This window comes from Myotis yumanensis, unplaced genomic scaffold, assembly GCF_028538775.1.
Source record: "Myotis yumanensis isolate MYYU_CA2020_CCGP unplaced genomic scaffold, mMyoYum1.0.hap1 SCAF_12, whole genome shotgun sequence".
Lineage (NCBI taxonomy): Eukaryota > Metazoa > Chordata > Mammalia > Chiroptera > Vespertilionidae > Myotis > Myotis yumanensis.
The window spans coordinates 16,226,961-16,251,124 of NW_027223763.1; the positions used below are offsets into that span (position 1 = coordinate 16,226,961).

A 24,164-nucleotide genomic window follows, 5' to 3' on the forward strand; every position below is an offset into this window, starting at 1 on the left:
AAATAATCCATGCAATGGAAACAAACAAACAACCCGCTGGGGTAGCAATACTTATATCTGACAAAACAGACTTCAAAACAAAGGCCATAACAAGAGACAAAGAAGGTCACTACATATTTCTAAAGGGATTGATCCAACAAGGGGTTATAGTCCTTGTAAACATATATGCACCTAATGCAGGAGCAACTAACTATATAAACAAATTCTTGGTGGACTTTTAGGGAGAGATTGACAGTCATAGCAGGAGACCTTAACTGGATAGATTAAGATCTATCATCACTGGATAGATGTTTCAGACAAAAATCCAGAAGAAAAAAAGCGACCTTAAACAACAAACTAGATTGGATGGATTTAATTGATATTTACACAACATTTTACCCCAAAACAGCAGAATATACATTATTTTCCAGTACACAGGAAACATGTTCAAAGATAGACCACATGTGAGGACACAAAATAAGTCTTAATAATTCAAGATGATTGCAATCATATCAAGCATCTTCTCGGATAGCAATGGTGTGAAACTAAATATCAACCACAGTGATAAAAAAAGCCTCTCAAAAATATTCAAACACATGGAGGCCAAACAGCATGTTATTAAACAATGAATGGGTTACCAATGAGATCAAGGAAGAAATAAAAAGTCACCTGAAAACAAATGAAAATGAAAACACAAAACCCAAAATCTATGGGATATAGCAAAAGCAGTCCTGAGAGAGAAGTTCATAGCATTACTAGTCTACCTCAAGAATCAAGAATAACCTCAAATAAACAATTTAATCCTACATCTAAATGAACAACTATAAAAAAGAACACGAAATGAAGCCAAGAGTAAGTAGAAGGAAGGAAATAATAAATATCTGAGTGAAAATAAATGAGAGTAAAAAAATCAACACAGAAGATCAATGAAACCAAATGCTAGTTCTTTGAAGACATAAACTAGATTGGTGAACCATTAACCACACTCAGAGAGAGAGAGAGAGAGAGAGAGAGAGAGAGAGAGAGAGAGAGAGAGAGAGAGAACCCAAATAAATAAAATGAGAAATGAAAGAGAAATTAACTGACATCACAGAAACACAAAGGAGTATAAGAAAGGACTATGAAAAATTAAATGCCAACAAATTGGACAACCTAAGTGAAATGGACTAATTCTTAGACACATACACTCTTCCATAATTCAACCAAGAAGAATCAGAAAAACTGAATACACCAATAACAACTAATAAAATTAAATAAGTAATTTTAAAAACTCGAAACAAAAGTTCTTGACTGCATGGCTTCACAGGCAAACTTTACCAAACATTCAAAGAAGAACTAACACCTCTCCTCAACTATTTCAAAAAATACAAGAGAAAAAAAGACTTCCAAGCTCTTCTGATAAGGCCAGCATTATCTTAATTGCAAAACTATATAAAGCCACTAAAATAAAATAAAAAGTTATAGGCCAGTAACTCTGCTAAACATAGATTTTCACAAAATTTTACCAACTGGATCTAGCAATGCATTACAAAGACCATACACCATGATTAAATGGGATTTACTCCAGGGATGAAACATTGGTACAATATTTGAAAAATCAATATTGTGATACATGACCCAAACAAAATGAAAAATAGAAATCACATGATCGTATCTATAGATGCAGAAAAAGCATTCGATAAAACTCAGCACCCATTTATGATATAAACTCTCAGAAAAGTGGCAATAAGGGGATCATAGCTCAACATAAGTAAGGCCATGCGTGAAAAATGTACAGCCAACAAAATACTCAATAGGCAAAAATGATATTGTTTTCTTTAAGATCAGCAATAAAACAGGATATCTGCTTTCACCACTCTTTTTCAACATAGTACTGGAAGTCTTCGTTCAGACAAGAAGAAGAAATGAAAGGCATCAAAATAGGAAAGGAGGAAGCAAAACTGTTATTATTCGCAGGTGACATGACATTGTACATAGAAAACCTAAAAACTTCACCAGAAATCTACTAGAACTAATACATGAATTCAGCAAAGTAGCAGAATACAAAAATAATATCCAGAAATTGGTGGCATTTTTATACACCAATATAGAACTATCAAAAAGAGAATCTAAGAAAACTATACCATTAACTATTGCAACAAAAAAAATAAGATACTTAGGAACAAATTTAAACAAGGAGATAAAAGACCTGTACTCAGAAATCCATAGGACATTGAAGGAAGAAACTGAGAAAGACACAAATAAGTGCAAGCATACACTATGTTCATGGATTGGAATAATTAACATCATAAAATGTCTCTATTACCCAAAGCAATCTATAAATTCAACGCAATTCCTATTAAAATATCAATGACATATTCCACAGGTGTAGACAAATATTCCCAAAATTTATATGGAACAACAAAAAAAAAAGACTCCAAATATCCTCTGCAATCTGGAGAAAGAAGAACAAAGTTGGAGGTATCATAATTCTGGATATCAAATTATACTACAAGGTCATAGTATTCAAAGCAGCCTGTACTCGCATAAGAACAGGCATATAGACCAATGGAACAGAACAGAGAGTCCAAAAATTGACCCACGTCTTTATGGCCAATTAGTATTTAACAAAGGATGAAAGGGCGAGGGCTACGCCCTCCATCTTGCCTCAGGGTAAGGGCTACATCCTTTCTCCTCCCCTTACTCCAACCACCCCCCCCCCCCCCATAAAGCCCGTCTCTACGCGGGGGTTCCCTCTCTCAGCCACTTGGCCTGCCATTGTGTCGGCGAGTCTGGTGGATGGGGAGCTCAAGCTAGTTTGAAATACAGATTCTTATGCTTTTGCATCGGATTGGCTGGCTCCCTGATGTGGTTTCTTGGGAATCTTGAAATCTGGGCATAACAGGAGGCAAGAGCATACAATGGAGTAAAGACAGTCTTTTCAACAAATAGTGTTGGGAAAACTGGACAGGTACATGCAAAAAAATGAAAATGGACCACCAACTTACACAAGACACAAGAATAAACTCAAAATGGATAAAAGACTTAAATGTAAGTCCAAAACAACAAAAATCCTAGGAGAAAACATAGAAAATAAAATCTCACACATCTCTCGTAGCAAATTATTTGCTGATATATCTCCTAGGGCAAAAGGAACAAAGAAAAGAATAAATAAATGAGACTAAATCCAACTAAAAAGCTTCGGCACAGCAAAAGAAACCATCAACATAATGAAAGGGGAACCCACTGTATGGAAGAACATATTTGCCAATTATACATCTGATAAGGGTTTAATTTCCCAAATATATAAAGAACATCTACAACTCAACATGAACACAAACAATCAAGTTAGAAATTGAGCAAAAGACCTAAAAAGACACTTCTCCAAAGAGGACATACGGCCAATAGACATATGAAAAGATGCTCAACATCTTTAATTATCAGAGAGATGAAAATTAAAATGATAATGAGATATCACTTTACACCTGCAGGAATAGCTATCATTGATAAATCAGCAAACAAGTACTGGTGAGGATGTGTAGAAAAGGAAACCCTAGTTCACTAATTATGGGAATGCAGACTGGTGCAGCCACTGTGGAAAACAGTATGGAGTTTCCTCAAAAAATTAAAAAAGGAACTGCCTTTTGACCTAATGATCTCACTTATGGGAACATATCCTAAGAATTCCAAAACACCACCCTGAACAGTGTGGCTAAGGTGTTATGGCTTCCGCCGGTGGACCAAAGGGTGGTGGGTTCGATACCCTGTCAAGGGCATGTACCTGGGTTGCAGGATTGATCCCTGGCCCTGCTTGAGTCACATTCATGAGGCAACCATCAATGTGTCTCTCATTGATGTTTCTCTCTCTCTCTCTCTCTCTCTCTCTCTCTCTCTCTCTCTCTCTCTCTTTCTCTCTCCCCCTCCCTCCCATTCTACTCTATCTCAAATCACTGGAAAAATATCCTCTGGTAAGGATTAACAAAACAAAAAAAACAACAACACACAAATGAGTGGGGAATAAAGATGAGTTTCTTCTTATAGAACACAACTAATACAGAAATGATAGAATATGTAAAGAGCTTCCATTTGATTACCACATTTGCCGTAATTTTGTCATATAAGAATCATTAAAGTAAGTGGGTGAAATTTTAATAAGGAAAATGTTATGTTTATATAATACCAAAATATCTACATAAATTATTCCTTTTAATTACAAGGTTAAAATAGTAACTATAAAAAACTGTAAATTTACAGTAGATAAACTGGCAGATAAAACCATAGCCAATAAAGATAAATGAAAACACTAGTCATTGGAAAAATTAATAGCATATGCCTTCTAATAATATGCACCGTGGTATATCCACTGAGAATTAAAGCCTGAAACATACATACATACATACAAACAAAGGGTAAACACAGTAAAATGTTAACCATTATGGAATCTGAGCAACGCCTCTCAAGGAATTCTTGACATCATTTTTAAACTTTTCTGTATCTTTAAAATCATTTCAAAACAAAAAATGGACAGATCCTTTGCCCCAGCTGGAACACATCCAAGAAGAAAGGCGTCCAGGGCATGACTGGAATCAGGGACGCTGTCCCCTAGGACTCCAGTCCCTCTGGCTCTTGGACACACAGCTCCCAAAGGACGGTCAGAAATCAGCCACAAGCTTGGGGACTTGGTTGCAGTCTCTCATTAGCAGTTAAGTGTCATCTGTGGACTCATTTCTCTGGAGCTGATTAAGGGAAAGGAAAGTCTGTTGAAGTGCCAAGGCCCCAGATATAGCTTCTGTGTGTCTGATGTTAGGTCTCCTGAAGAAAAGCTGAGGAGATGGGCGATAATCTGGAGCAGAAAGTGTCTGAACTCACCAGTGAGCCCAGGTGAGAGGAGCTGGAAATCTGCACTTGGCTATGGACCTGCCTGTGTGCTAGTGGGTTCATGTTTGAGACTTGGTGTTCATGACTGTGTGTGTCAGCCTGTGTGTCTGTATGAATATACTATGTACACTTGTGTACGTGCTGTTTGATAGTTGTGTGTGTGTGTGCACTATGTATCTGACTCTTTTCCTGTGTCAGACTTAACCTGGGCCCTGTTTTAGTGCGTGTAGATACAGTCACCAGCCTCCTGACGTGTGATTAGGGACTCCTGATTCATGTCTGTGATAGTAAACACTGGCATCACAGCTGAGCATCGGGAGTGACACTGTTGTCTCTGCTGCTGGACAGGAAGATGTCCTACCTCACCAGGAATCAAGTTCAGCTCAGAGAGGGCTCAGACCTCTGCTCACAGCATGTGCTGGTGCACATGCTAGTTGTGTCTGTGGGTGACATGTGTGAGAGCAAAAAGGTATGTTGTTAGGTTTTCTCTGTATGTTACCATGTGTATGTGACCACGTGCACGGGGTGTTGGTGGTAGTTTAATGATGGTGCCTGTGACAGAATACGCTTAACTGCCCCATGCTGACTGCCCTCCCCAGGAAGGGGATGGGACAGAAGGGGGAAGCAAACCTCTCATTAATAGGAGGGTGTGCGCTGCTTAATGCAGTGAGTGTGCCTGGGTGGGCACATGTATTGTTGGTGTGTGTTTCCTGTGGTTTTTTGAATTATTTGTGCTTTTGTGTGTTTTTGGTGATGTATGTGTATAGTGCATGAGCTATGTATATGTGGGGATGAAGTCTTTGCCAGATGTGTCATGAGTCAGGTGTGTTGATGTGCATCGAGAGTGTTTGTGGGTCAGTGGTCCATCACTGAGTGGTGTGTATGTCTCGATTTGTGTGTTTATTATGACTTGTATGTATGTCTATGCGTGTTTATGAGCTGAGTCCCATATTGGCTATCCTTCCCTTAGGTTGGGAACATGATCACAGTTCATTGGAATTTTCAAATCGGCAGTGTGTGTGTGTGTGTGTGTGTGTGTGTGTGTGTGTGATTTGAATGTGTGTCTGGGGCTTCCAACTTGCCCCTATGACCTCAAATATTTCCTGCAGAGACCTTCTCCTGGGGCCCCATTGGCTGAGCTAAACAATCTCCAAAGAACCCCAGTGTCTGAAATGGATCTGCTGTGCTTCTCACATACCTGAGTGTGACTGTGTCACTCAGAGGTTGGTAACACTTTCACTTAATGTCCAGGCAAAGAAACATTAGGTGTCATGCTGTGTGAAGTCAGAGTGCGGGACTGCCACCCACTGGTGTGGAGAACACTGAGGAAGTCACTTACACTGAGTGGTCAGATTATTATGACCGGCCAGATTATTATGACCACCCCATCAGTACTTCATTGACACTTGCAAAATTACTGAATATTGAAAACTTCCTAAGCAAATACTCTCAAGGTTTTATTATTATTATTACTTGCATAACTAATTCACTTCATTGTACTGATGGGGTGCTCATAATAATATGGCCGGTCATAATAATCTGGCCACTCAGTGTAACTTAATGGCCTCTGTTTTCAATCTACAAAGTGAAAGAAAGGAATGACACTTGCCTCATAAAACACAGGTCCTCAACTAACATGTATTTGTAGCAAATGATAATGAATGTAAGGCTGTTTTGTTAATTGAAAAATAGGTCATTATAAATGAAGGGAACTCTCTAGGTAGGGATCTAAGAAAATTTTGAAGTGAAAATTTTGAAGTATTGTCAACCCTAAATTAGCAAAGGGTGTTCCCAATGAAGAGGGAAGTTTCATGGGGAGTGGATAAGAGCACAGGTTCTCATCATGCAGATATATTAGACTAAACTTCACAAAGTAGTCAATATTTGATCATTTTCCTCCTTTTCATTTATTCCTAAAGTGGACATACAATATATTAGGCTCAGGTGTGTACAGCATGGTGATTTACCAATTATATACCCATCACCACAATAAGTCTTATAACAGTCAAGTCACCATACAAAGTTATTACAATACTACCAATTCCATTAAAAAATATTTGGTACGTTTTAACCTACAAAAATGGTGTAAAACTTATATCCCTTATATTTCTATTTCCTAACAGAATTCTTCGTGCAGCTGTAAAAATTTTTAATCTGGGAATGTAAAGCTGATGTTATATTTACTTAGGAAACTAGAAAAAGCCTTTAACCTCGTGTTCAGCACAGTGTTTGTGCCACCAAAATGCTCAGTATTATTATGAAACATAGTTTGTGGACTATTTTGGAGATTTTCTGGCATCTAGTGGTTTCAATGGCCACCCATTTCTAGCTTGTCCCTGTGTTTACAGCTGAGGTTCAATGGGATAATGCTCCACAAATGCCCACCCAGCGCTTTAAATCAGGAAGAGCTGACAGTTTTTCAGCAGCTCGGCTTCTGGTTCTGCCAGGGTGAATTATTATGGTTTGGCTCTGGGCTGGTGTAGAAATTATCCCTCCATGCTCAACAAGACATAAACTCATAGAAGTGGGGACCTTGCTTCTCTTGTTCACTGCTGCTTCTCAGGCCTTAATAGAGGTCCTGTCACTGACTCCATGTTCAATAAATCCTGGTGAATGACAGTGAACACACTCTTGCTTCTTTATAATGAGGTCTTGTTGACTACATGGGGTTCCAATGTTTTCATGGAGTCAGACTGGAATAGAGGAAAGATGCATACATCCACATGTGAGAGAAATTAATATGAAAGTTTTAAAAAATGAATGGTTTGCCCAGAAAATGATGGTATGAGATGTGATGGTTCTGATCTTCCTTTGTAGGTTCCTGAGATTCCCAAGCCTTCTTCATCCCCAGCAGACAGAAGAGCAGCATGAGGCCTGAGAACCAGAGCAGCGTGTCCCAGTTCCTCCTCCTGGGGCTCCCCCTCCCACCAGGGCAGCAGGGCGTGTTCTTCACCCTGTTCCTGGGCATGTACCTGACCACGGTGCTGGGCAACCTGCTCATCATCCTGCTCATCAGGCTGGACTCTCGCCTGCACACGCCCATGTACTTCTTCCTCAGCCACTTGGCCTTCACTGATGTCTGCTTTTCCTCTGTCACTGTCCCTAAGATGCTCACGGACATTCAGACTCAGCAACCATCCATCCCCTATGTGGGGTGCATTTCTCAGTTGTATTTCTTCATACTTTTTGCCAGTGTTAACAATTTCCTTCTGGCAGGGATGGCATATGACAGGTACGTGGCCATCTGTCACCCTCTGCGCTATACCACCATCATGAGGAATGGGCTGTGTATGTTGTTTGTGTCTGGGTCTTATATGGTTGCCTGTGTCCATGCACTTTTTCATACCCTCCTCTTGGTCCGCCTGTCCTTCAGTGCCCACAATATCATCACCCACTTCTTCTGTGATCTCACTGTGCTGCTGAAGCTGAGCTGCTCAGACATCTCCCTCAATGAGCTGGTCCTATTCACTGAGGGAGCAATGATTTTCTTCCTGCTTTTGTGTGTTATTTTAGGCTCCTATATCCATATAGGGACCATCATCCTGAGGGTGCCCTCCACTAAGAGACTCTTTAAAGCCTTTTCCACTTGTGGCTCCCATCTCACTGTGGTGTCTTTATACTATGGGACAGCTGCAGGTGTTTACTTTTTCTCCTCATCATGGGGTTCTAAAGACATAATTGCTTCAGTCATGTACACGGTACTTACCCCCATGCTGAACCCCTTCATCTACAGCCTGAGGAACAGAGATATCAAACAAGCTTTGGAGGTGTGTGTAAATAGGGTTAAGCTCTTTAACTGGTAAACACTAAATCCTCTTGTTGCAGTCAGGAGCACAGTGAGACAGATCTTCTATAATTATTGTTCGGTCAACATCTCCATATAATCTTAGAATATGCATTCTGTTGTTATGTACAAGTGCTGTTAATATTCAACTTGGTCAAATTTGCTACTTGGGTTGCTAGTAATTCTTTACTACCTTGTTCATAATCTCTTATAAAACCTATGCAAAATTTTTTGTAAAATATCTTACACAATTATAATTGTGAGTTTGTATTTTTAGACTATGTTATTGAGGATTCACGGATTTACCACCATGATCCATTCCTGATGAACTTTTTTTTTAACTGATTATTGTTTGCTATCTCACATTGGCTTCAAGGTGATTGTGCACATCTCTTCCAACTCACATTCAATGACATCATGTTGGTAGACTTCAGTCAGCCATGATAAGAATAATTACACCATGAAAATTAGCATGTGCTACAAAGCAAGACTTTATAAATGCATTTTTAAAATGAATTTCACAGCACATATCTACCAATGGGTCCTACCTTAACACCTTGTCTACTTTTGATATTAGTACAGATATATTTCAACTAAATCTATAGTTATAGATACATATACAGGTACAGATAAAGATACACATTGAGATATAGATACTAGTACTGCAGCAGTAGTAAAGATGCCTTTTACTCGTTGTTAGTGTTTACATGGTATTATTCCCATCACTTTAAGATTCGCTATGTCTTTGTATCTGTGAGGTGTCCGTCACTAACAGTGTAAAGTTGGACTTTCTCTTTTTATGTAAAGCAACAATTATGATATTTGTGGAGAATTTTATGTACTGATATCCTATATAATAAACCCTAATATGCAAATTGATTGAACGCTGGAACAACTGGCAGAATGAACGGTTGCTATGATGCGCACTGACCACCAGGGGCCTGATGCTCAACACAGGAGCTGCCCCCTGGTGGTCAGTGTGTTCCCACAGGGCGAGCATGGGTGGCAAGTGCAGCAGCAGTGGCAGGAGCCTCTCCAGCCTCCGCTGCAAACAGGCAGTAAGGAGTGAGGGGTCCCAGATAGTGAGAGCTCAGACTGTGAGAGGGATGTCTGACTTCTGACAAAGTGGGGGGATTGGGCCTAAGCCAGTAGGCAGACATCCCTCAAGAGGTCCCAGACTGTAAGAGGGTGCAGGCAGGGCTGAGGGATTCCCCCACCTCAGTGCATGAATTTCATGCACCAGGCCTATAGTCTAATGTAATCATAATATATCTAAATTTATATTGTGCATATTACTGATTTTTATGTGATACACCTGTTTCACCTTTATTGTCTCTTATCTTACTCCCTTTTGATTAATCAAATATATGTTTTTCTTCCATTCCCCCTTACTTACATATTGATCATTTATTATTATGTTGTTGTTGTTGTAATTCTTTTATGTGCTATAGCAGTATATAGAGATACCTCTTACCTACTCTTTAATTTTTAATTATAGTTTAATATACAAAACATAAAATTTATCAGGTTAGCTATTGGAGGTATACAATTGGGTGGCATTTAGGACACTCAACACCAATATCTCATAGTAGGACCAGTAAAGAAAACTCTATGGAGCATCAATTAAGTTTAGTATTTTGCAACTGAGAAAAGTATAAGAACAGAGATATTTATGAATCAAATTGGAGAAATAGGATATATTATTAAATTTAAAAGCAATGTGTAAAAGAGCATTTATAGCATGCTATATGATGTGTGAAAATGAAGGGGAAGTAAAATATTCATATATATGCCCATTTAAACATAAAGAAACACAGGAAGTAGTTAAGATCTGGAAACAACCCACGTGCCCATCAGTAGATGAGGAATAAAAAAACCCATGGTACATTTACACAATGGAATACTACTCGGCTGAAAAAAAGGAAAATGTCCTTTTGAAACAGCATGGATGGGCCTGGAATTTATTATGCTAAATGAAATAAGCTAGTCAGAGAAAAACAAATACCATAGAATCTCATTTATATGTGTAATCTAATGGTCAAAATAATGAAAAACACAATAGAAACAGAAGCATAGATACATAGAGTAAACTGACAGCTGTCAGAGGGGAGGTGTTAATGAGCGCTGGGCAAAACAAATGGTGAAGGGATAAAGCAAGAAAAAATATATATCACATATAGACATGGAAAACAGTACGGTGAGTGCCAGAGGAAAAGGGGTTTTGGGGAGGAGGTGGAAGTGAACAAAGAGAGAATTAAAGGAGAGGGAAAGAGATAACTTTGGGTGGTGAGTGCACAATGCAGTATTCAGGTGTTGTTTTATTTAGCTGTACACTTGACATGTGTATGGTTTTATTAAACAATGTCAATAAATGACATTGTAATCTAGAGTAGACCGACAGCTGTCAGAGGGGAGGGGTTAGAATTATTTGTGTCCTTTGGACTATGTTGTCTTTTGCCACTAAAAATAAATAGATGAGTTGGTGAATAAAGCAAAATAGAATAAAACAATATAAGTGAACCTAACTATAATCCTATTATACATTATAATTACACCAAAGAGGAAAATAAAATAAGTACCCTAAAGAATTCTTGAACCCAGAATTTTGACTATATACTCTCACAATAGAGAAACAAACCTGAAAACAAAGTTTTAAGCTGTACTTAGTGTGTCACTGACAGTGGTGTGAGTCCAGATTCTGAAACAACTCACCATGTCGAAAGATTCAGCAAATAAGTAAACATTGAGGGAAAGGGAGTCTCTCTCTCTCTCTCTCTCTCTCTCTCTCTGTCTGTGTAGGGATCTATGTACATGAAAAAGGAGAGGCTGGAAAGAACTCTATGGTGTCAAACTAGATTTGGAGATATCAATTAGGAATCATGGGCTTTAAAATGTATAAATAGATTGCAATTTATAGGTCATATATCAACATCTATGCTGTTTCCATCTCCCATTCTTCCTGTCCCACTCCTGACCCATCCCTTTGTGGTTAAACATTACTTTAGCTTCTCAGTTTCTAGTTTCTGCTTCTTGTGTTTCTTTTATATATGTTTTCCAGTTGGCTTCTCTGAGATTATTTAGAATCCTCATAGGTAATAAGCACAAATAAAGTTTCAAAATGAATAATAAATGATAAATGATTATAACTCAGAGAATAAGATTCTATGAGTCCATAACATCCTATATAATAAAAGGTTAATATGCAAATTAACCCTAACAGCAGAACAACTGGTCGCTATGATGCACAATGACCACCAGGGGTTAGATGCTCAATGCAGGAGCTGCCCCCTGGTGGTCAGTGTGCCACCACAGGGGAGTTCCACTTAGCCACAAGCTGGGCTGATGGCTGGGAGAGCAGTGGTGGTGGCAGGAGTCTCTCCTGCCTCCTCGGCAGCTCTAAGGATGTCCAACTGCATCTTAGGCCCGCTCCCCTGCAGAGCAGGCCTAAGCCAGCATGTGGACATCACCGGAGGGCTCCCAGGCTGCCAGAGGGTGCAGGCGGGGCTAAAGGACCACCCCCCTCCCCCAGTGCATGAGTTTTTGTGCACCAGGCCTCTAGTAAATGAATAAAATTAGTAAAAAACTAATGAGTGTGGAAAAAGAGTAATTTTCTTCTTATAAGAGAGTACAAATAATAAATCTAGAAGAAATAATCCTATATAATAACAATTCAGTATGCAAATTGTCCCCTCGACCGAGTGTTTGTCCAGGAGTTCTACCGGGGGGAGGGCCAGCCAGGGGAAGGGAGGGCAGCCTTAGCCAGTGGTGGCAGCAGCAAGCAATGGGGAAGGGAGGGAGGCCCCAGCAGCAGGAGGCCACCAGGAGAAGGGAGGGAGGCCCCAGCAGCAGCAGGCCACCAGGAGAAGGGAGGGAGGCCCCGGCCGGTGGCAGTGGCAGTGGCAGCAAAAAGCTGGGGAAAAGGAGGGAGTACCAGGCCGGCAGCTGGCAGCTGCTAGGGACCCTACCAGTGCATGCATTTCATTCCCCGGGCCTCTAGTAGAATTACAATATCACAATTTGGCAACAACATTTGCAATAATTTTCTACATTAAGAATCACCAATGGATGTCAAATATAGTGAGTTGAAATTTTAGTAAAGGAAAAGTTATGTTTGTATAGTGTCAAAATATCTACCCAAATGATATCTATTAATTACAAGGTAAGAATAGTAACTTTAAAAAATAGTAACTACTCATACAACTTAACAAAAGGAAGATAAACAACCCAATCAAAAAATGGGCAACAGACCTAAATAGATACTTTTCGAAAGAAGACAGAAGAAAGGCCAAAAGACATATGAAAACATGCTCAAAGTCACTAATCATCTGGGAGATGCAAATCAAAACAACAATGAGGTACCATCTCACACCTGTCAGAATGGCTATCATCAACAAATCAACAAACGACAAGTGCTGGAGAAGATTTGGAGAAAAAGGAACCCTCCTGAACTGCCTGTAGAATGCAGACTGGTGCAGCCACTGTATGGGGGTTCCTCAAAAAACTAAAACTGGAACTCCCATTTGACCCAGTGATCCCACTTCTAGGAATATATCCCAAGAAACTAGAAACACCAATCAGAAAGGATATATGCACCCCTATGTTCATAGCAGCACAATTCACCATAGCTAATATTTGGAAACAGCCTTAGTGCCCATCAGTAGATGAGTGGATTAAAAAATTGTGGTACATCTACACAATGGAATACTATGCTGCGGTAAAAAAGGAGGCATTCTTACCATTTGCAACAGCATGGATGGACCTGGAGAGCATTATGCTAAGTAAAATAAGCCAGTCAGAGAAAGATAAATATCACATGATCTCACTCATTTGTGGAATATAATGAACAACATAAACTGATGAACAAAAACAGATCCAGAGACAGAGAAGCATCGATCAGACAGTCAAACCTCACAGGGAAGGAAGGGAAGGGTGGGGGTAAAGGGGAGAGATCAACCAAAAGATTTATATGCTAGCATATAGGCCTAACCAATGGACAGACAACAGGGGGATGAGGGCATGAGTGGGGGGTGGGGATGGGGGTAATGTGGGGATAAGGAAACATATGTAATAACTTAATCAATAAAATATAAAAATGAAACAAAATAATAAAAATAAAATAAAAAATAGTAACTATCCAGTAGATAACCTGGAAGACATTACATTAGCAAATTATAGGTTAGGGCAAAAGTATGTTTAGAGAGATGGAGAATGTGGTTGGTTTTCTCTGTGTGTATGTTACCATGAAAAGTAATACAATAATAATAAATAATAATATGTAAATAAACTCTATGTTTTGCGTACTCACAACTGGAAACCTACTTTTTTCCAACCCTATATGACATTTTACAATTTTTCTCTATGTTTAAAATAATTTAAAATGTTAAGTTGAAAAATCTTTTGTTCCAGCTGGAATAATGCCCAAGAAGAAAGGCGTCAGGGCATGACTGGAATCAGGGACAATGTCCCCTAGGACTCCCGTCCCTCGGGCTCTTGGACACACGGCTCCCCAATGGACAGTCAGAAATTAGCCAGAAACTTGTGGACTTGGACTTTGTTGCAGTCTCTCATTAATAATTAAGTGTTATCATTGGACTCAATTCCCTGGAGCTGGTTAAGGAAAAGGAAAGTCTATAGAAGTGCCAAGGGCTCAGATATAGCTTCTGTGTGTCTACATATTAGGTCTCCTGAAGAAAAGCTGAGATGGGCAACAGACTGGGGCAGAAGGTGTCTGAAATCACCAATGATGAGCCCAGATGAGAGGAACAATACAATAATTCCACTTGCCAATGGATCTGCCTGTGTGCTAGTGAGTTCATGTGTGAGACTCTGTGTCCATGAATTTGTGTGTGTGTCCGCATGTATTGTATATGCTTGTGTACCTGGTATTTAATAGTTGTATGTGTAAGTGTGTGTGTCTGAGTATGCTATATATCTGACTCAAAGTCCTGTTTTCATGCATGTAGAACAAGTTGTCACTTCTTGGCGTGTGGTGAGGGACTCCTGATTCATGCTTGTCATCATAAACACTGGCATCACAGCTGAGCATCGGGAGGGAGACTGTTGCCTCTGCTTCTGGACAAGAAGACGCCCGACCTCACCAGGAACCAAGGTCAGGTCAGAGAGGGCTCACACCTCTGCTCAGCAGCATGTACTGGTGCACATGGGTGTGTGAGAGCTGGAAGGAGTGTTGTTTGATTTTCTCTGTGTGTATGTGCCCATGTGTGTGTGACCAGGTGATTGGATGCTGTTGCTGGTTTAATGACTGCCTGTGACTGAATAGGCTTAACTGCACCAGGTAGATACCCGTCCCTGGAAGGGGATGGTCAGAGGGGTGGAAGCCTGCCTCTCAGTAATAGGAGAGTGTGCGCTACTTGTTGTAGAGAGTGTGTGTCTGGGTGTGCATATGTGCTGTGGTGTGTGATTCTCCTGGGATTGTTTACAAAAATATTTTTTTTGATTTCAGAGAAGAAGGGAGAGGGAGAGAAACATAGAAACATATGTCTCTATGTTTGATGAGACAGAATCATTGATCAGCTGCCTCCTGCACACATCCCACTAGGGATTGAACCAAAAGATCAGGCATGTACCCTGTTCAGAATCGAACCATGTGGTTAATAAAGGCCATTATAAACTGATGAACAGAAATACAGAGGCAGAGCAGCATCGAACAGACAGCCAAACTACAGCGGGAAGGCTGGGGAGGGTTGGGAGAGGGGGCAGGAGGGGGGTTAAGAGATCAATGGAAGGACTTGCATGCATGCATATAAGCATAACCAATTGACATAAGACACTGGGGGGTAGGGGAGGGGGGGAATGTCAACGAAAGGGGGGAAAGGAGACATATGTAATACTCTTTGTAATACTTTAAGCAATAAAACAAAATTTTTTTTAAAAAAAGAATCGAACCATGACCTCCTGTTTGATAGTCAACACTTAACCACGGAGAAATACCAGCTGGGCTCTTGTAAGATTTTCTAATTGTTTGTGGTCTTGTGTGCTTTTGGTGATGTGTGTACAGCGCTTGAGTTATGTATATGTGGTGAGTTGAGTATTACCAGATGAGTACATGAGTCAGATATGTTATTATTTTTGTGGGTGAGTGGTCCATCATTGTGTGTTGTGCATGTCTCACTTAGTGTGTTACTTATGATTTGTATGTATGTAGACAAGTGTTTTTTAACAGAACCACATATTGACTATTCTTCCCTGAGGACGGGAACGTGGTCACAGGTGACTGGAATCCTCAGCTCAGCAATGTATGTGTGTGTGTGTGTGTGTGTGTGTGTGTGTGTTTTATGTGTGTCAGAACTCAAGTATGTCCTTACCTGTTCTCCTTCTCTGGCACCATTAGCTGAGATAGCCACACTCTAAGCAATTCCCTGTTTCTTGAAATAAATATGCTCTCATTTCCATTTACCAGAGTGTGAGAGTTCCTCAGATTTTGAAACTTATTCTTCACACTTCCTTTTCATTTTTAAAAGTTTTTATCGGGGGTTTTGGTCATTTTTAAAATTTCCTTTTCCTCCTCTTTACTTTTATTAAAAGTCCCAGGAAAATAACCTCTAGGCATCATGCTGTGTGAGGTTATTGGGCAAAATCACCATCAAATAGCGGTGAGACCTTGGGAAAGTTACGTAAATTTTGATCTTATATTGTGAATCTTACAGAGGCTCTCAGTAAACAGTTACTGTGCAAAATAAAGTTAATATATTTGAGAATTTATTGTCAGTTGGAAGGTATATAACTATAAAGGAATGAAATTATCTAGTAAGATGTTTCAGAATTTTGGACAACTTTGAGTCCTCACAGATCTAATGTAATACTTTGTGCTTGGTCCCCTAAGCAAGAAAATGGATGTTTTCCTGTGTAATAGTTAAGAACGTGGGTTCTGATCTCAAATACTAGTATATATTAGACAGAACCCCATGAAGTAGCTAAAACTTGGTGATTTTTATTATATAAAAACTAGTGGCCAGTGCACAGATTGTGCATCCACAGCCGAAGGTGGAATCATGTGGCCCTGTGGAATCACACGGCTCCCTACTCTCTGGTTCCAGGGTGTGTCACCCAAGAACTGCTGCTGCCAAGTCACCACAGCTTGGCAGCTCCTGCATGGTCATTGAGAGTCATATATATCGGCTGGTCAGATGGTCGGGCTGTCACTTAGCATTTTATATATATAGATGATAATACAAGTTTTATACATTACATACTACATACATTATACATACAGATGAACACACATGTGTGTGTCCTTCTATTCCCTACTGCATCTCGGTGTGTCTGGAGAATGTGTATCATTTATGTTTCTATTTCTTAAAAACTAAAAAAGGTGAAAGAACATGAATTATTAGTGCAGCTGTAATGGGATTCTAAAATCTGGGAATGTAAGTTTGACATGTGAATTTAATTAGGAAATGTAGGTAGGTCCTTAGGCCAATGTGCAAATGTTGTACTAAATGTTCAACCATTTTATGAAAGATAGTTTCTGCACTATTTTGGTTTTGGAGCTGTTCTGGCATCAAGTGGTTTTGAATGGCCACCCATTTGACAGTCTCCCTGAGTTTACAGCTGTGGGTGAGTGAGAGCCGGCAGATTCACAGGAAGAGTGTGAAAATGTTCCAAGAAGCCCAACTCAGTCCTGTAGTCTCACATTATTTTAAGGCACTAACAACTGATACCAGTTTCTGGGGCTCATCTTCTTTTTTTTCCACAGTGAATTTTTAGGATTTTGCTCTGGCCTGTTACAGAAATTATCTCAATCCTTAGAAGAGGTCCCAACACAGACTTGATGTTAAAAGCAATGACTGAATAAAACAAAGAACTCCTTCTTGCTACTACTTGCTGACCACTTTGGGGGCTCAATGTTTTCCTGGAGCCAGACTGGGAGAGAGGGAAGATGTATACATCCACAGGTGTGATAAATAAAAACGAAAGTATTAAAAATGAATGGTTTTCCCAGAGAATGACAGCATGAGATGTGATGGCTCTGGTCACCCTTCTTAGGTTCCTGATTTCCCACACCGTCTTCATCCCCAGCAGACAGAAGAGCAGCATGAGGCCTGAGAACCAGAGCAGCGTGTCCCACTTCCTCCTCCTGGGGCTCCCCATCCCGCCAGGGCAGCAGGGCGTGTTCTTCACCCTGTTCCTGGGCATGTACCTGACCACGGTGCTGGGCAACCTGCTCATCATCCTGCTCATCAGGCTGGACTCTCGCCTGCACACGCCCATGTACTTCTTCCTCAGCCACTTGGCCTTCTCTGACATTTCTCTTTCCTCTGTTATTGTCCCTAAGATGCTCATCAACATGCAGACTCAGCAACAATCCATCACCTACATGGGGTGCATTTCTCAGTTGTATTTTTACATTTTTTTTGTTGGTCTTGACAATTATCTTCTGGCTGTGATGGCATATGACAGGTACGTGGCCATCTGTCACCCTCTACACTACACCACCATCATGAGGGAGGGGCTGTGTGTGCTGCTGGTGGCTGGCTCCTGGGTTCTCTCCTGTGCCCATGATTTGTTGCACACTCTCCTATTGGTCCGACTGTCCTTTGGTGCCAATAATATCATCTCCCACTTCTTGTGTGACCTTGCTGCTCTCCTAAAGCTGAGCTGCTCAGACATCTCCCTCAATGAGCTGGTCATCTTGACCGAGGGAGGAATGATTTTCTTCCTGCCTTTTGGTGTAATTTTGAGCTCTTATATCCGTATAGGGACCATCATCCTGAGGGTGCCCTCCACTAAGAGACTCTTTAAAGCCTTTTCTACCTGTGGCTCCCATCTCTCCGTGGTGTTTTTATACTATGGGACAGCTGCAAGTGTTTACTTTTCCTCCTCATCATGGGGTTCCAAAGACATAATTGCTTCAGTCATGTATACGGTAGTTACCCCCATGCTGAACCCCTTCATCTACAGCCTTAGGAATAGAGATATAAATCAGGCCTTACAAATGTGTGTCAATAGGGTTAAGTTCTTTAACTGATAATCACTAAATCCTCTTGTTGCAGTCAGGAGCACAGTGAGACAGATCTTCTATAATTATTGTAAGGTCGACATCTTCATATAATCTTTGAATATGCATTCTCTTGTTATGTACAAGTGCAGCTAATATTCAACTTGGTCAAATTTGCTACTTGGGTTGTTAATAATTCTTTATTCCCTTGTTCATAATCTCTTATAAAACCTATGCAAAATTTTTTGTAAAATATGTTACACAATTATAATTGTGAGTTTGTATTTTTAGACTATGTTATTGAAGACTCACTGATTTACCATCGTGATCCATTCCTGATGAACTTTTTAAAAAAACTGATTATTGTTTGCTATCTCCCATTGGCTTCAAGCTGATTGAGCACATCTCTTCCAACTCACATTCAATGACATCATGTTGGTAGACTTCAGTCAGTCATGAGAAGAATAATTACACTATGAAAATTAGCATGTGCTACAAAGCAAGACTTTATAATGCATTTTTAAAATGAAGTTAATAGCACACATCTAGCAATGGGTCCTACCTTAATACCTCCTCTACTTCTGATATTAGTACATATATATTATAACTAAATTTATAGATATGTATATATACACATACAGGTACAGATAAAAATACAGATAGAGATATAGATACAAGTATAGCATTGGTAGTAAAGATGCCCCTTACTCATGGTTAGTGTTTACATGGTATTATTTCTAACACTTTAACATTTGCTAGGTCTTTAGATCTGTGAGGTGTCCATCACTAACCATGTGAAGTTGGATTTGCTCTTTTTATGTAAGGCAACGATTATTATATTTGTGGAGAATTTTATCTATTGATATCCTATATAATAAAACCCTAATATGCAAAAGCCAAACAGTGGAACAACCGGCTGAATGACTAGTTGCTATGATGGGCACTGACCACCAGGGGCCTGACGCTCAATGCATGAGCTGCCCCAAGGTGTTCAGTGCGCTCCCACATGGAAAGTGCTGCTCAGCCAGAGCCGGACTCAAGGTTGGCGAGTGAAGCAAAGGGATCACGCCTAAGTCAGCGGCTGTCATCCCCCAATGGGTCCTGGAATGCGAAAGGCTGCAGGCTATGCTGAGGGACCATCCCCCTCGCGCAAGAATTTTGTGCACTGGGCCTCTAGTCTAATATAATCATAATATATCTAAATTTATATTTTGCATATTACTGATTTTATTTGATATACCTGCTTTACAGTTATTGTCTCTTATCTTCCTCCCCTTTGATTAATCAAATATATATTTTTATTCAATTCTTCCTTATTTACATATTGATCATTTATTATTATGTTTTTGTTGTAATTCTTTTTTATGCTATAGAGATTACCTCTTACTTATTCTTTAATTTTTAATTATAGTTTAATATACAAAACAAAATTTATCATGTTAGCCATTGGAGGTATACAATTGGGTGGCATTTAGGACACTCAACACAAATATCTCATACTAGGACCCGTAAAGAAAACTCTATGGAGCATCAATGAAATTTAGTATTTTGCTACTGGGAGAAATACATGAACAGAGATATTTATGAATCAATATGAAGAAATAGGATATACTGTTAAATTTTAAAAAGCAATGTGCCTAGCTGGCTTGGCTCAGTGGAAAGAGTGTCAGCCTGCGGACTGAAGGGTTGCAGGTTTGCTTCCGGCCAAGGGCATATGCTTGGGTTGCGGGCTCAATCTCCAGTAGGGGGTGTTCAGGAGGCAGCCAATCAATGATTCTCTCTCATCATTGATGCTTCTATCTCTCTCTCCTTCTCCCTTCCTCTCTGAAATCAATAAAGAAATATATTGTAAAGTAAATAACTAAAAAGCAATGTGTAAAAGAGCATTTCTACCATGCTACATGTCATGTAAAAATGAAGGGGAAGTAAAATATTCATATATATGTCCATTTAAACATAATGACACACAGGAAGTAGTTAACATCTGGAAACAGCCCACGTGCCCATCAGTAGATTAGGAATGAAAAAACCTAAGGGACATTTATACAGTGGAATACTACTTGGCCAAAAAAAGGGAAAACTTTCTTTTGAGACAGCATGGATGGACCTGGAAATTATTATGCTAAGTGAAAAATGCTAGTCAGAGAAAGACAAATACCATAGAATCTCACTTATATGTGTAATCTACTTGTCAAAATAATGAAAAAACAAAATAGAAACAGAAGCATAGATACATAGAGTAAACTGACAGCTGTCAAAGGGGGGGTGTTAAGGAGGGCAGGGCGAAAATATGGTGAAGGAAGAAGGCAAAATATATATTATATATCACATATAGACATGAAAAGCTGTAGGGTGAGTGCCAGAGGAAAAGGGGTTTTGGGAGGAGGTGGTAGTGAACAAAGGGAGGATCAAAGGAGAGGGAAAGAGATATGAGTTTGGGTGGTAAGTGCACAATGCAGTATGCAGGTGTTGTTTTATTTAGCTGTACACTTGACACCTGTATGGTTTTATTAAACAACTAGAGGCCCAGCAAGCGATTGAAATTGCGCAAGGAGGTGCCCCACCTTCCTCCTCCTGTTTCCAGCTGCACGAGGAGGCGCCCAGCGGGGCACTGGGTCCCAGAGGTGCTCCATGCACCTCATGGTGACCAGTCGTTTGGTCGTTTTGGTCGTGACACCTCTTGGCCTTTTATTATTATGATGTCAGTAAATGACATTGCAATCTAAAGTAGACTGACAGCTGTCAGAGGGGAGGGGTTAGAATTATTTGTGTCCTTTTGTCTATGTTGTCTTTTGCCACTAAAAATAAATAGAAGAGGTGGTTAATAAAGCAAAATAGAATAAAACAGTATAAGTGAACCTAATTATAATTCTATTATATACTGTAATTACACCAAAGAGGAAAATAAAATAAGTACCCTAAGTAATTATTGAACTCAGAATTATGACTATATACTCTCACAATAAAAAAACAAACCTGACAACAAAGTTTTAAGCTGTACTTAGTGTGTCATTGACAGCGGAGTGAGTCAAGATTTGAAAAAACTCATCATGTATCCAAAGACTCAGCAAATAAGTAAACATTGAGGAAAAGGGAGTCCCTCTCTCTCTAGGGAGCTCTGTACATGGAAAAGGAGAGGCTGGAAAGAACTCTATGGGGTCAAACTCGAATTGGAGATATCACTTAGAAATCATGGGCTTTAAAATGTATAAATAGATTGCAAGTTATAGGTCATATATCAACATCTATGCTGTTTCCATCGCCCATTCTTCCTGTCCCACTCGTGACACACTTGCTCTGGGCAAACATTCCTTTAGCTTCTTCGGTTCCAGTTTCTGATTCTTGTGTTTTTTTTACATATATTTCCCAGTAAGCTTGTCTGAGATCATTTAGAATCCTTGTAGGTAAAATAAATGCAACTAAAGTTTCAAAATGAATATTAAATGATAAAAGATTATAACTCAGAGAATAAGAATCTGTGAGTCCATAATGACATAAATGAATAAATAAAAAGCTAATGAGAGGGGGAAAGAGTAATTTTCTTCTAATAAGAGAATACAAGTAATAAATCTAGAATAATGGAATTATAAATAGCATAATTTGGCAACAACATTTGCAATAATTTTCTCATATAAGAATCACCAATGGATTTCAAATATAGTGAGTTGAAATTTTAGTAAAGGAAATGATATGTTTTTACAATATCAAAATATCTACCTAAGTGATACCTATTAATTACAAGTTTAAAATAGTATCTTAAAAAAAAATAGTAACTTTCCAAAAAAAAAAAATACTTACTTTCCAATAGAAAACCTGGCAGATACTACATTAGCCAATTATAGGTTAGGGCAAAAGTATGTTTAGAGAGCTGAAAAGTGTGTTGTTTGGTTTTCTCTCTGTGTATGCTACCATGAAAAATCCTATATAATAAAGAGGTAATATGCAAATTGACCATCACTCCAACACACAAGATGGCCACCCCCATGTGGTCAAAGATGGTCGCCCCCATGTGAACACAAAATGGCTGCCACAAGATGGCTGGCAGGGGAGGGAATTTGGGGGGGGGGGGGTACCAGGCCTGCGAGGGAGGGCAGTTGGGGGCAATCAGGCCTGCAGGGAAGGCTGTTAGGGGTGACTGTGCCAGCAGGAAAGGGCAGTTGGGGGCGACCAGGCCGGCAGGGGAAGATAGTTAGGGGTAATCGGGACAGCAGGGGAGCAGTTAGGCATCAATTAGGCTGGCAGGGGAGTGGTTAGGGGGTGATCAGGATGGCAGGCAGAAGCGGTTAGGGGCAATCAGGCAGGCAGGCAGGTGAGCGGTTGGAGGCCAGCAGTCCTGGATTGTGAAAGGGATGTCTCAGATTGGAGAGTGTGCACGCTGGGCTGAGGGAAATACACATATACCCCTTGTGCATGAATTTTATGCACCGGGCCTCTACTAATACAATTATAATAAATAATAATATGTGAATAAACTCCGTGTTTTGCATACTCAGAACTGGAAACCTACTGTTTTCCAACCCTATATGGAATTTTACAATATTACTCTATGTTTAAAATAATTTAAAATATTAATTTGAAAAAATATTAAGTTGAAAATCCTTTTTCTCAGCTGGAATGATGCCCAAGAAGAAAGGTGTCCAGGGCATGACTGGAATCAGGGACAATGTCCCCTAGGATTCCAGTCCCTCTGGCTCTTGGACACACAGCTCCCCATAAGACAGTCAGAAATTAGCCAGAAACCTGTGGACTTAGACTTTGTTGCAGTCTCTCATTAATAACTAAGTGTTATCATTGAACTCATTTCTCTAGAGCTGGTTAAGGACAAGAAAAGTCTGTAGAAGTGCCAAGGCCCCAGATATTTCTTCTTTGTGTCTGGTTAGTAGGTCTTTGAAGAAAACCTGTTAATGGACAACAGTCTGGAGCAGAAGGTGTCTGAACTCACCAATGATGAGCCCAGGTGAGAGGAGTTGAAAATGTGCCCTTGTCGATGAATCTGCCTGTGTGCTAGTGGGCTCATGTATGAGAATCTGTGTCCATGATTCTGTGTGTGTGTCTGCATGTATTGTGTATATTTATGTATGTGGTATTTAATAGTTGAATGTTAAGTGTGTGTGTGTGTGTGTGTGTGTGTGTGTATACTATGTACCTGATTCAAAACCCTGTTTTTTTTTTGTGTTTTTTTTTAATATATTTTATTGATTTTTTACAGAGAGGAAGGGAGAGAGATAGAGAGTTAGAAACATCGATGAGAGAGAAACATCGATCAGCTGCCTCCTACACATCTCCCACTGGGGATGTGCCCGCAACCCAGGTACATGCCCTTGACCGGAATCGAACCTGGGACCCTTCAGTCCGCAGGCCGACGCTCTATCCACTGAGCCAAACCGGTTTCGGCTCAAAACCCTGTTTTAATGCATGTAGAACAAGTTATCATTGCTTGGCGTGTAGTGAGGGACAACAGATTCATGCCTGTCATCATAAACACTGGCATCACAGCTGAGCATCGGGAGTGAGACTATTGTCTCTGCTTCTGGACAAGGAGATGCCCGACCTCACCAGGTACCAAGGTCAGGTCAGAGAGGGCTC

The 24,164-nt window shown here is 39.9% G+C and overlaps 2 protein-coding genes across 2 annotated transcripts; both read left to right on the top strand.

Annotated features, from left to right (window-relative positions):
* Positions 1-6,003: 6,003 nt before the first annotated feature.
* Positions 6,004-8,639, top strand: LOC139020424 (olfactory receptor 1J4-like). Its single transcript, XM_070430063.1, has 2 exons — positions 6,004-6,059; positions 7,654-8,639. The coding sequence occupies exon 2, from the start codon at positions 7,704-7,706 to the stop codon at positions 8,637-8,639; it is 936 nt and encodes a 311-aa protein (XP_070286164.1). The 5' UTR covers positions 6,004-6,059; positions 7,654-7,703.
* A 9,036-nt stretch (positions 8,640-17,675) lies between these two features.
* Positions 17,676-18,608, top strand: LOC139020425 (olfactory receptor 1J4-like). Its single transcript, XM_070430065.1, has one exon. The coding sequence runs from the start codon at positions 17,676-17,678 to the stop codon at positions 18,606-18,608; it is 933 nt and encodes a 310-aa protein (XP_070286166.1).
* The last annotated feature ends 5,556 nt before the right edge of the window (positions 18,609-24,164 follow it).

Bases quoted from the DNA above. Each gene is read 5' to 3' on its own strand.
- LOC139020424 (XM_070430063.1), top strand. From the start codon at position 7,704: ATGAGGCCTGAGAACCAGAGCAGCGTGTCCCAGTTCCTCCTCCTGGGG.
- LOC139020425 (XM_070430065.1), top strand. From the start codon at position 17,676: ATGAGGCCTGAGAACCAGAGCAGCGTGTCCCACTTCCTCCTCCTGGGG.